Below are 14,218 nucleotides of genomic sequence, written 5' to 3'. Positions count from 1 at the left end.
CCCGTGGGCCAGGTCGAGGTAATGCAATACACCACCTTTCTCAAAGGTCCCTAGAGGTAAGTTTGGAAGCCCTAATCCATCCTGCCTGTCTCAGTCGCTTGCAGTGCTATTTGTCCAGGGGCTCCAAATTTTATCAAATTTCTTCACTGTCCCCCTGACCTGCGCCGTCAGCTTATCCATCAGGAAAGTATCTTATTTTTTGTTTAACCATCGCTACCGTAGGGGTTTCCCTCTGCAGCCATACGTGCGCTAGGGCTCTTCTAGGCGCCAGATTTATCTTTTGGACAAGGGTTTGTTCCGTTTTTGTCCAACCGTCCATGGATCTGGACAACAGAAACACCCATGGGTCTAGCTTCACCTCTCTACCGAGAACTTCTTGCTGCAAAGCAGCAATCTGTTTCCAATAGGTCTGTGCCTCCAGACATTCCCACCACATGTGTATGTACGTACCCTTGTGACCGCAGCCTCTCCAACACAGGTCCGTCGGGTTTTTACCCATTCAGTACAACGTCACTGGGGTGGTGTACCACCAAAATAATGTCTTATAGGATTGTTCCTGCAAGGAGACGCACACTGAAGATTTAGCTGCAGCCTCCCAGATATCTTGCCATTCTATTCCCTCCAAAACCTCATTAAGATCTGCTTCCCACTGATTTGTATATGTGATATCTCCCCATTCTAGTGTGTGTGCGCTCAGGTGAGAATACAACCAGGAAATTAGGCCATTTGGGAATTGTTCCTTCTTGCACATCCTTTCGAAAAACGTTAATTGTGTCAGCGCGGCTGTAATATGATTAGAATTTAAACATATTTAATTGACAGAAAAAGTCATGTTGACAAATACAGGGGGTGAAGAAGGCCCTGTTCATACAAATTAATATTGTGCTATGCAGTCCTTGGCTGCAGTATTTTTTATGAAACTAACATTTTGTGCAGCCAAGCAAAGCAAGTCATTTATTACATATTTAGTTACAAGTGAATAGGGTGTGGCTTAACCTTCTATAAATTCTTAGTTGTTTTTTTTTTTTTTTTGTATATATATATTTTTTTTAATTTACATAAAAGATTACAGTTGTTAGTGTCTGGAGTGTCTAATGTTGCCTTAAATTGCTTATTTTCATGTAGAGTGCACGTTTATCTTTGTTTAAGAATGTATCATTTGACATTATTTTGCTATTCTCTCATTCATTATCATTCTCCCCTTCCCTTATTTATGGCCATCTCCAGCCTGCCCCATGCTTTCAAACATATAAAGTGCAATTAAACATTTACATTTTAAAGGGATATTCAGGCAACACTTTATTAGTAGCAAATAATGCTAACTAAAGCATGTACTATTTTCCTGTCACAAATCCGGTTTTGCTGTACTAATAATTTGACAGGATTACGCTTTGTGCAAATTGGCTAGGCTAATTAGAAGGAGGTCATTTTAAGCAGTACTTAATTACATGTTGAGTTGCTCCATGCCATTTGCTCTTTGTTGTTTAAAGCCTTGAAGAGATGTGTCTTCTATCCCTTTAATTAGCTGAAATATCATTCTTCCACCAACTTGGTTTTTCTTTTCCCTGGGACAGTAGTCATGTGACATTTGTGTCCAAGCTATCTGCTCGGACGTGAACGGCTAATGTTGCTGGATCACGGGTGGGAAGGGGGAATTGGAAACTGCAAATATGAAGGGAGTTGTGTTCTATTCTATTTGTGTTCCTAGAGAACTCTCCAGCTAGTGAGCAGTGGGAGGATATCCCAGGGTAAGGGAAAGAATTCAGTCAGATGACATTGATTTCAGCACTGACCCATGAGTAAGCATCATAGGACTTTTAAAAAGGGGTCGTTGTCCTTCTTATAGCAAGAAGGTAATTTTCAACTTAAGGAGTTTTATTGATGAGATTAAATTGTGTGGGATACGTTTTGTAAATGACTGCAATCAACAGGGGACTGACATATGAAATTGCACGGTTGCACAAATATGACAGTCACAGTAAGCCTTCTGTCCTTCATTCTTTTTCATGTAGTAAGTTAGACAGCACATATGGGAAACTATGTAAAATAAATTATAGTAAGTGAGAGTGTAAGGAACGTAATGGGGGGAAAAGGGAAGAACGAGGATGCTGGGAAGGCATTTTATATGCCATACTTTCAGTGATAAGATGAGAGCCACTAGAGGCCGATCGGATGTTAAGCCAATTGTACACTTTGCCATTTAGAAAATGTGTTTTATAGTTGGAGAAAAGGAACAGCACATATGCACTAAAAACACTGTCAAGATGTGTTATTGGTGCTTACAAAGACTATCTTTAGATTGAAGAGAGAGGATGACCAATTATCAAAACACTGCTAAATCAGATTGCTGGTGTTCTTCCCTGGCCAACTTGTACTCTTGCAACATTCTAAATTCTACCACCTCGGCTTGAGGACTAACTCGTACACCTACAATCCTTCAAGTTAATTTAACATTAAAATAAGTGATTTTTTTTTTTTTATATAATCTAAAGCTTCAGGTTTTATATTTGTACTAAATACTGTATAATAAAGTAAACATTGGTGTTTATGGCCCTTTAAAGTGTTTCTATAACCAGCCTTGCTGTTGGCTGCCTGCCTCTGAAAGTAATTGGCACTGCAGCTTTAATTGACCATGTCATCGCCAATCCAGCAATTATTCCTGTCTGTGTTTCCACAGTGACTTCTTTTTATTGCGTCTATGAGCACACGTTTGGGTGCTTCTTGCTGTAGATTTAGTACGCTCGTGTTTCCGTTCTTCATATCGCACCCGTTCAAATGAGTTCCCCTTGATATTTATTTAATGTTGCAGCGATAAAGCTTCTCTCTGTCTATTTTTTCATGCATATTTTCCTCTGGCAAACTGAACTAGTAACCTTGTTTATATAGCAGAAGATGGAGGCCTGCTGAGGTCTATTTGGGTCAGGGAGATTATAAGAACCAGCCCCAGTGAAAACAAAAACCTCAGCAGACTCATTTTACATTTGATGTAGAGCACGCTGAAATGAAACGAAAACGACTATTATTTATTTATATTTTCCACCATAGGGAAAGCATTGGATTGGCTAAAATCTGCAAGGGGCGCGGCCAAATGCAGTTTTGGTCAATCAGGACCTCGTCATAGAGATCTATTGAATCATTGCATCTCTATGAGGAAAATTCCGCGTCTCCATTCAGAGCGGGAGGACGCTGAACGTCTGCACTGACCCTGGAAGCACCTCCAGTGGCCATCTAAGGAGTGGCCACTTGGAGGTGTCCCTACAGGCAATGTGAACACTGCTTTCTCTCTGAAAAAGCAGTGTTTGCATGAAAAAAGCCTGAAGGGAACTATTCTACTCACCAGAACAAATACCTTAAGCTGTAGTTGTTCTGGTGACTATAGTGTCCCTTGAATGTTCTAAATGACATATTGGTTGCATAAATTGTTATAACTAAATCAGAACAGCCCCGTCCTTTGCCACATCCTGACCCACTTCCCTACACAGCCCTAAAATTAAACTGTCCTTCGTCTTCTATTTGGAATGTTGGGAGATATGGGATTTGAATAGTCTAGGGCTCTGTGTTTTTAATGAAACTCTGTTGTTTTTTTATTAAACTCTGTTGTTGTTTTTTGGTGTGTGTTTCCTCCTCCCCCCCCCCCCCCCCCCAATAAACACCGACTTAAATAAAATGCAATTTTTAGGTAGAACGTTGGGAAAATTCTCACTTCAGTTATAGCTTTGCAATATGGTTTTCAGTTCAGTACAATTCAATGTTTAGTGGATAAACTCCTGAATGTCAATGTGACTGTGTGCATTTCATGCCTCATTTTTATGTGTGTGTAAATTGTGATGATTTTGGCTTTTCCAGGTTATGGATTTGTAGACTTTGACAGCCCTGCAGCTGCTCAGAAAGCTGTTTCTGCTTTGAAGGCTACCGGGGTACAAGCGCAGATGGCAAAGGTAAAATTTGATAAATGTGGAGATCAGTTTGTGCATTGCCTGAAAAGATGGTGTTTACTTCCTTTTTCTTTTAAATAAAATAAAACATATTGTGCCATTCAATGTGAACACAAAGGAAAAATGAAAAGATATACTTCATCCAATTTTATTTCCCAAAAGCTTTTCTGTATTTGTTTTATAGTATCCGAATACAATTTAAAAAATATTTATTTATTTATTTTTTAAAGTAAATTGTAATTTTTAATTTTACTGTAAAATGCTAACTATTTTAGTTTGATTGATTTTTAATTTTTTCTATCTGAACTGAAAAGTGTAGATTACATTACAATCATTCTACTTATGCGGTCTGGTTGAAGAATTAGATGGCTGATCACTCTCAAACTTGCTTGATTCTGTTCAATCAGGGCTTGGATTAAGCCATAATTTGTTTGAATTAACACTTTTGATTTATGGACTTTCTAGATAAAGCTTATTCCCCTCCTTGCAATTAGCGATACAGCTCAAAGAGAACAAATGCCGGTCCTTTTTTTTTTTATTCTGCTGGTCACTTAGAACCTTTTCTATGGATGACTGAGGGACTACCACCAAGGTCCATAAAGACTAAATTTCAAATTTGCCCAAGTTGACCATTTATCTCATAAATAACCTCAGAAACATCAATTTAATCCTTTAGTACCATTAGCATGTCTTGATTGTCAAAATAACATATTTACACGATATTAAATAATTTTAAAAGGGAAATAAAGCCGTCTGATATAGGGCTTAAAAACAAAATTAATTTGCGTTGTGGAAACTTTGCTACTGTATTCTTTATATCCAGTGGTGCGATGCATTGGTAAAGCAGCAGTAATGTATGTGTGTGTGCATTATTAACTTATTTTAGTTTTTATGAGCCAGTCTAATTAATTCCATTGTGTTCGGTCATTATAACATTAAAATAGTTGTATTGGTTTTGTTTATTAAGAAGTATATCCTTAGTGACAATTTGGTTTACTCAGTTTGTGATCTAAATACCTCTTTCCTTCCTATTTCTGGGACCTAAATACCTCTATCCTTCCTTTCTTTAGAACATAAATACTTGCTCTCCTACCCTGTTGTTTTGGTTTTTCTTCAAAATCTTCCATGTTTAAGTTTGTCAAAATGTTCCATTATAATTTCATTCTGCATTTACTTTTGTTGTTGGTGAAAGGGGACAGGCTGTTTACGAATGGGCTAATGTTTTACTATGTGCCAGTAATGTACTGGATATTTTTCGTCATCTCTCTTCCACCCATTGGAATTATTTGGTTATAGCTCTGAAGACATGAGCGTATAACAGAAAGCATGGTTAAATGATAACGAATAGAGACATGGACACACAATCCTTGTTGGCTTGTCTAAGCAGCATAGTTAATCTCTTTTTGCCATGGAGCTAATAAAATAATCTGGAGGATGTTGAAATAAGTAAATAATTTTTTGAACGATTGATAAGCGAAGATACATAGCTTGCTGAGATTAGAATGTTTGCATAGCTTCTGTATACAGGAAGCCGAGCTTTACTGGTAACCGTTGCTAGGCCGAGTTGTGTGGTAAACACAGTGGGTGCTTGTGCAACTAGTGCATTATGGGGGATGTCTGGTATGTGTAAACATAAATAAGTCGAAAGATGTACAAATAAGATCTCGTTGTGGAGAATTCCTGTCACTTCAAAGCAAACATCAAAGTGCTTGATAAGTGACTAAAAACTGGTTCTCAGTACACTTCCTTTCAAGTGCACAGTCCTTTTTAGTTTAACGTTCTAAACTAGAAAGCTGTAGAAAACTACAGATCAGGGAGACTGAATTATAGAATTTATTTAAATCTCTTGGGTTCTATCCTCTTGGCAGTGATGGTTTAACCTTGGGCCTGCAATTGTTTTTGAAATCCATTTCTTATTCGTCTCACCCACCTTAAAGGGAAAGAGTGCTATAGTAGTCAGTAACGTACATATGTAAGGTGATATCACACACACATTAAAACCCCACTAACTTTATATATAAAATTTGTTGTAAAGTCTCCACAGGGGTATTAACTAAGGTGAGAATTCACTTTGAATTCTCACCTTTATGGGCAGAGTAGCCGATCTGATATAAGCATAGCCACATAATGAGGTTTGGGAATTATTACCTTAATTTGAAATTTTATTTGATTTCTCACTTTAGTGAATAACCCTGTCCTGCCGCTGGGTTTTATATATTTGTTTTTATAAGATTTTCCAGATCTCAAAGTTGCAGAAAGCATAACGACAAAGAATCACCAAACTTTTAGAACCACATTTTAGCTAAAAAGTACATAATTTGTCAGGCAACCTGAATAAAACTTAGGATTTTAATATCCTTTATGCAGATTTTTTTTTTAAACTTTGTTTGTTTGTTTGTTTTAGTTTTGTTCAGTGAAATAATTTTTTAAACTTGCAAAAAAAAAAAAAAAGTGCACAATGTTGTAAGTAACCCTCATCTCCAGAAAGGCATATGAAAGGAGAGAGACCATCCTAAAAAATATATTTCTGCTCAGATTCATTTGGTTACAAATGTCAGTGCATTTGCTTATACAAGCAGGAACTCAAATATGAGTCATTAAAGTATATACTACTGAATATTTATTTCTTACAACGCACATGCATTTAATCACACTAGATTTGCCAGGGCATCTACATGCTCAGCCTCAGGGTAGGGCTCGGTCACATGATAAGGACTGGTGATATTTCAACTGGTAACATTTTTCCAAGCAAGGAACAGATGTCTTCCAATTGTGCCAAATTATTTTTTTAACTCTTTTTTTTAAGGAGCTATTCCACATGGGAAAATGTTTTTTTTGTGTGTGTGTGTGTGTGTGTGTGTGTGTGTGTGTATATGTATATATATATATATATATATATATATATATATATATATATATATATATATATAATATTAATATATACACAATTTTTTTTCTTTCTGTATTGCAGAATGAAATCATTAATTGAAAGGATTTCAATAGGAGATAAAAAACCATAATATGTCCCTTTAAGTATGTTATCATGTTTATCCACTTTTTCTTTTTTCTCCTCCACCGCCCCCTCCCCAGCATTTGAACCTAAATATACAAAATGGATTGTAACTGATGCAGACTAGATCTTTTTCAATTAAGTGAAAAGCATTTTATATCTTGAACATGCTGTAACTGGCATGTTCAGGAATGCGATACTCCAATGAGACTGACAAAGAGCCAAGTAATTGCCTCACCTCGGCAGTTGTTGGGGTTTTTTTTGTTTGGGGGGGAGGAGGAGGTAAGGGGGTAGTAATGTAATCAAACTTATTTTTAAGGCATAGCTCCCAAGTGTCCTCATTTTAGGCCCAAATCCCCTCTATTACCCTTTTCTGTCTGAATGTCCCTCTTTTCTTGGAGCTCAGCATTATTGGCCAGGTCCTAGCTACTTAGAAAATGCTACAAAGACAAGTAGGAGAAATGTGGCATCCTACTATTGTTTTAAATTTTACTTTAAAAGGCGTGTATTTCCCCCTTACAACCCTCCCCCTCCCCCCCATGTTTGCGCCTTTTTACCCCCTAAAAATGTAAAAATGCTGATTTCTTTAAAAGGGTGTAGTTATTGAAATCCCTCTCTGAAAAGAACAATTTGTCCTGAAGTCGTGAGTCAGGCTCTCTCTAATCCTCTGTGTTTTCCAGAAGTGAGAATAGTCTGTCTGCCATGTTTCTGTGGCTTGGCTTCCATGTTGGCAGTGATCCAAAACCAGTGCTTTGAAATGTATCCTCACAAACTTTACTCCATTCCAACTTCAAAGTAAACGAGGAGGCCATGGGTCATTTGGACACAGTATATAATTCACAGATTTTTTTTTGATTTTTTTATTGGGGGGGAGGTAAGATTCTGTGAGAATTGGTGGATATCTTTAAGTGAAAGAAATACTTTATTTCTTTCAAATTAATTATGAATATTACCCTCTATAAATGCCTAAAGTGTTTGCGTTTAAGCATGTTTACTTATAACAACATTTTTCCATCTCACCTGTAAAGAATTGATTCCTCCCTACCCACACACACCAAATATAATGCAATATGAATTTATTTTTGTCATCTTTACATTTCGTTAACGGAATAAATGATTTGTTCGGCAACATTAGAACAGTCCACTCGATAGTAAAGGTTTTAGGCTCTGTTCTCATTAGAACCAGGGTTTGACAGATATTTTTAGACTGTAGAAACCAGAGTTATATTTAGCAACCGCCTGCTTGATCTTGGGAACAAGTGAAGTGTTTCTATATACAAAATGCTTAGAATGTTGGTAGTCAAATGTATGTTTGTTAGGAGCCATATCTCTTGCTTCTTTGTACTTTGTAGAGCCCTGTAGCAGAGTCACGCAACTTCAGATGGACCTCCTGCTTCTTGTATCACATCTGGGCTCAATATTATAGGAGTGAATCATATACATGTTTATTATCTTTTATAAAACATACACATTGTGTAGAATAATCTACAAGCTGTTTTTTTTTATTATTTTTTTTATTAATCTTCTCCCCAACACTAAAGTAGTGGAGGTAGGGGTGTCCCCCATAATAAAGTCAATCTTATGACGATCTCACATTTTCGTGATGATTCAGGGGTGAGGGGATGGTTTACTTGAAACATAATTTTTTTTTTCTTTATTTTTTTTAGGGGTAGGCTAATCGTTTTAGATATAGTCAACTTCTGCATTTTTTTTTTTCATTTTTTTTTATCTGAGTTCATGCGGGATTTAGCTGGAGTCACTGAATGTGAAAAGTGCTGTTAATTCTACTGGCAGCATTTTTTTGTGGTTTTTTTTTTTGTTTTTGTTTGTTTTTTCGTTCTTCCCTGCCGATCTGTGGGGCTCTATTCTGGTAAAGGCCTGTTAAATGTTGTGACTTCAATGAACTTGTTTTTTCATTAAGACAACACCTGCTTCCTGTCACTTGTCCATACAGGCCAACTTTAGTTAGGGACCAGTTTATTGTTGATGTGCAAACACTGGTTCCATTGTGGTATGGTGGATCTGCATTCTTCGTTTCATTATAAAACCTACTGTAATGAAAGAAAAATCATGTACATTTTTCTTGCTTTTATGCCTCTGTCGTTTTGTTTGCAATCATTTTGAATAAGGAAAGGGATCAATATTTAATAGCCAAGCTTTACAAAGCTATCCTGGTCCTATAGATAACACTACTGCTGCCTATGACATCAGTGTTCTACTGAATACATCATATGTATCAGGTGTCGTTCATTGCCTATGTGCAGTCCTCTCTGCATGAGTGCCCTTGTCCAGTGCGGACACATACTTCCAAAGGAAGGGAGCCACCCGTGAGACGTCCTGCAAGTGCGAGTTAGCAGTAAGGGTGCGAGCAGCGCACAGGAAGTGGTCACCAGCAGAGCGGAGAGCGCGAGAAGGGACATATCTATATTTGATCCCATGAAAACTCTTCTTCCCGCAACAGCAGTGAAATTAGTTCATTAAGTAGAAGAATGGGTATTTAAAAGGAATCTGTCTTCTCCCAGTGTGTCTGCAAGTAATGTATGGGAAATAAATAGAATGCTTTGGATATATAAAGAACAAAAATGTTTGAGTGATGCTGTATTTGTAGATCAATCTGTTTAATCAATTCTGAATTAATTTCAACTTTCCTTTTTACAAGGAATGCATAGAAAATAAAAATAACTGTTCTTATCCAAGATGCTATAGTGCTGTTATTTTTGTTTGCCAGTTACCATAACGTATAAAAAACTGTGTTCTAATAAAGCATTCTTTAAATCTGTAATGCCAAGTGCCACCACGTAGTCGGAAGGGTTAATCTGGTGTAGCAAATTGTAAATTGTTTTTTTTTTTTTTTTTTTTTTTTTTTTTTAGAATCTGATCGGTTCCAGTAAATCAACCCACCTTTGCACATGTGTTTGTTTTACCCAGGACCTAAAATGAGAGCGAACCCTTTTCAAATAACGATTTATTTATTTATTTGTAATCTTAGTGTAGACCAGCAGAAAATCAACTTAACTATAAGTTTATTTGCGGTTAATCTACTTGTGTTTAAACTGCCAATATAAGGGCATAACCTAATGTACATTCTTGTGGCAGATTACAGTGTGATATGTAGCAGCAGGAAAACTTAGATTAGCCTCCATTGTTCACTGACCTATATTTTGTCTCCTAGTCATATACATTGCGATATATAGATCCAGCTATATATATATGCCTGTATTATGCTCCTATTTTCCCTTTAGTCTCTGATTCATGCTTCACTCAAACATACCTCCATTGACATAGTGGGTCTTCTCATCTGAAATGTGATGGTGCCAGCTAGTGGCTTGAATATTTAAAACACACGTTACCATGCAATGCATGTGGGATAGTACAGCCTCACATGCATAGTAGTCTTAAATATGATCCCAAACTTTACATTTTTCACTAAAACACTTAGACACCATCAAAACAAAGAGGGTTTAATCGGTACAATTTAACATTTCACCTTCACCAATGTAGGACACACACTGAAGTGGGCCCCCACTTGACATTTTCTTTACCAAGATGGTATTCCTGACAAATTCATATTTATCATCAAACCAGGGTATTTTAAACTTTTGAACATCTGAAAGGTGCTTTTTTTTTTTTAAATCTATTTATCTTTATTTCTTTATTGCTCATGTGCCCCAATCCACTCCCGTCCCCATCCTATTGCAGAGATGGTCAACTTGCAATGGAAGATCTATTAAACCCTTTTAGACAAGTTACAGAAATGATCAACTGCTTCCAAGGGTCTGTGATTTCAACTGCCAATCAGACCTGCTTGTATTCAATCACTGATCGGTTCCCAGTATTCCATTCCATTGTGCTGGCAGAAGGAAATAGTGTTGAAGCTTTCTAATTTTTAAAGAAACATTCGAACCACTATGCCAAGCTGTTGTGCTTGTGTTCCTAGTAGTCTGTGGACACTGTCCCACTGGGTCTCTTTCTGGCACTCAGGTCTACCCTGTCCTTGATTCACTGTTAATGCGGCAATTACATTTCCACATTACCAGTTATTGTCAACCTGCAATATAGCAATGTGTGAAAATTGTTGAGGTTCTTTTAATCCTGTGGCGGTCATCTGTAATATTGTGTTCTGTTCTAGCACTGTGCATCTTTAAAAAAACAAAAACAAAAAAAAAACTTTTTACAAAAATCTTGAGTATAAAAATAGACCATATTGTTTTCCAGGTTTCTATTTACAAAGTGCCCTTTTGTACGACAATTGACATTTAGATACTCCTTTTATTTATTTATTTTTTCTTTGTTTTGCTACAGTAGGTTTAATGTCATTACCAGTCAAAACATTTCCTGCTCGTGTAGAAAATAAACAGCTGCAAAATGTTTTTGTTTTGTTTTTTTATTTGGTTTCTATTTTCTATAATTTCTTGCTCTGATTTGAAAATTGTGGCTAGCATCTTAAATGCTACTTTCATCTCATTGAAGTGGTCTGGATGCAGTTTCCTTGTTCCCTTCACCCTGTAATTGTGATTATTGCAGTTTTAGAGAAACTGCAATATTTACATTACAGGGTTAAGACTGCCTCTAGAGGCTGTCTCCAATACAGCCTCTAAAGGCTCTTCCTCGACTTACACGGGAAATTATGCTTGATTTCCTCATGCTTTGCATGAGGACGGATTACTTTTCTAAAATACCCTTAGGGAAGCATTGTTTTAATACGTTCCTATTGGGAAGGCCTAATGTGCACATGACGCTGAACGCTCATTAGGATCGGCATGCCGTAACAAGAGCAGGAACCCAATCCAGTGCAGAGAGACCCTAGCGCTGGAATCAGCTGGGGAAAAATGGTTTATTCACTTGCGGGGAGGCAGATGCAGGAGTAGAGGGACACTGTAGTTTAGGAGTACAGTTGTTGTTTCTTCCGAACACTAGTGTTCCTTTAAATCTAGGTGTATGCAGTCTACTGAAGGGAGGTTGTCTTTTTTTCATGTTTTATTTTCAAAATATATCCTGTTGCAATTTTATTGCCAAGGTGTAAAGTACTTGACCATATAAGTCTTCATTCTAAGACACAGTCAAAATGTTAATTTCCACTGCCTATGCCAAACGTGGATTAAAATTTTAAAAAAAAATTCCCACTTCATCGCTCTTTATATATCTTGATTGATGGCTCACCTCAGCCAGATGTAGAGCTATCACAAAGGAAAAGCTATTTGTTATAGCCCTCGATTCATTTATATTTACTTTACAATGTGACATAGTTTAAAAAACAAACAAAAAAAAAAAACTAATAAAACATGTAGCCAGATATTGATGACCATATCTATAATTAAAAAGCATGAGAGTGCCACTTTAATTTTATTTTGTGATCTGTAACATTAAAATCTATTTTTCATTCATTTATAGATTTTGTACAAATACTGCCATTTTATTTGTATATGTGGATTATATAAGCTGGGCTACCAGTTGCAGGATAAAGAACTGCTAATGTCTGCATTTAATTGTATTTTTTACACCACAAAATACATATTGGTTAAATACAGGGATTAGTTAACATCCGGTGAAGAATCCTGGTCGTGATAGTTTCCCTTTAAGTATGGAATAGTTGACAAGCACAAATTAATACTCTGAGATATCCTCAGTGTAGAGGACACCACATGTGAATTTACATTCTGTCACCTACACTCATTTCACATCTTGATCAGATTATGAGAATTGACTCCAGAAATGGCAATACATTGATCTGATCATACCAGAGACCTGTCAGTATGAGTCTTGTATTGGATCCTGGGGTTTTCTCTTTAAACCATGTTGCACCTTTAGAGATGAGTGGTGTTTTTGTTTTTGTTTTTCAAATCTGTTGTATTATCTAATTAGAAGATTGATAGACCTTGCTTCCTTTGTGTGAAATGTTCCAGACTGTAACAAATGTTATAGGAAAATTATTTCAAAGCAAACTGCTTAAAATGTGTATAGGCTGATTGTACAGAACTCCGTCTTTAAACAATATAAACAGACAGACCGGTTCTTCGTGGTTTTTCAACCATTGTTGAATGTAACATTAAAAAATACTCTATAGAGAGAGAAAGTGGTATGTATGTGTATATACAGATGGCTCTTATGCTAAATGTATTCTTTTCTTCATTTGCTTTTTTAGCAACAAGAGCAAGATCCAACCAACCTATACATATCCAATTTGCCCCTCTCAATGGATGAGCAAGAATTGGAGGCCATGCTGAAACCCTTTGGGCAAGTTATCTCTACAAGGATTCTGCGTGATTCTAGTGGCACTAGCCGTGGTGTTGGGTTTGCAAGGTAGGATTTTAATGTTAAAATCTCGTCTTGAATACACTATCCTTTATGCATTTTTAATCTGTTTTAATCCCTGTTTGAAGTTCTTTCAATCCCTGTGCATATTTCCTAGAAGAATGGATTCCATCCCAATCATAAAGGTCACAGCTATAAGTCTATAGGGATACTGGGAAGCAGAGGTACTTTCCTAATTACAAACATTTGGGGAGTTTTCATTTTACTCTGAACTGCAGCCAAATGAAATTCAAATGGTGAAAAACAGACCTAAATAGGAAGTTTAGGCAGAATAAAATATCCAGTTTTGCTTTTGTCCTTTATATATCCGTTTGCAGTCTATCATCTAAAACCAATTCTCTTAAATATTTAGATGATCAAATCTTTTTTTTTTTTTTTTTTTTTTTCCTACACATTCATGGGATGATGTTTTGACTAGTGGCTCCATCCACAAAGCTTGCAGTACTTAGCTTGGAGAGAGATTGCCTACTGTACTCTCCAAAATGCTCTGCATTTGCTATCTCATCCCTTTCATGCATCATTGGAATTGGGATTCCTTAAGGATTGCTGCTGCTGTAGACCCTTTTCTTTAAGAATTTTAATATCCACTTATTCTACTTTTTTTTTTTTTTGTATCTTCAAATTGTTGCTCCAGTTTTATAGCACCAACATAATCTACAGTGGTGTACAAAAAGTAAACGAAGCATACAATGAGTTGATGAGATATAGGCATGCAGACACGAGGTGTCACAAACAAGCTTACACATGTACCCACACATTTTATGCTGTGGATCGCAAAAACACAGCAAAGATTTGGGATGTGTGTCAGAGTTTACAATGTGAAGAAACTGTATTTAACACTCCAAGATTGCGATAGTAGATTAATATGATCCTGTAACAGTACCTTTTACTTTGCAATTTTCAGTTGTATACAGTGGCCTAAATATTACTACTCCAATCAGGGGTGTTCATTTTATCAATC

At 36.6% G+C, this 14,218-nt stretch overlaps 1 protein-coding gene across 8 annotated transcripts in view; it reads left to right on the top strand.

Moving 5' to 3' along the window:
• RBMS1 (RNA binding motif single stranded interacting protein 1) overlaps nt 1-14,218 on the top strand; it is a 286,395-nt gene that overhangs the window by 249,042 nt on the left and 23,135 nt on the right. For all 8 annotated transcript variants that reach the window (XM_063429665.1, XM_063429662.1, XM_063429664.1 and 5 more), the window contains exons 4-5: nt 3,847-3,938; nt 13,088-13,245. In XM_063429665.1, coding sequence (XP_063285735.1) covers nt 3,847-3,938; nt 13,088-13,245 — 250 coding nt within the window. The remainder of the gene's footprint in view (nt 1-3,846; nt 3,939-13,087; nt 13,246-14,218) is intronic.

This window comes from Pelobates fuscus, chromosome 8 (genome assembly GCF_036172605.1).
Source record: "Pelobates fuscus isolate aPelFus1 chromosome 8, aPelFus1.pri, whole genome shotgun sequence".
Taxonomy (NCBI): domain Eukaryota; kingdom Metazoa; phylum Chordata; class Amphibia; order Anura; family Pelobatidae; genus Pelobates; species Pelobates fuscus.
This window is presented reverse-complemented; position numbering and strand designations above follow the sequence as displayed.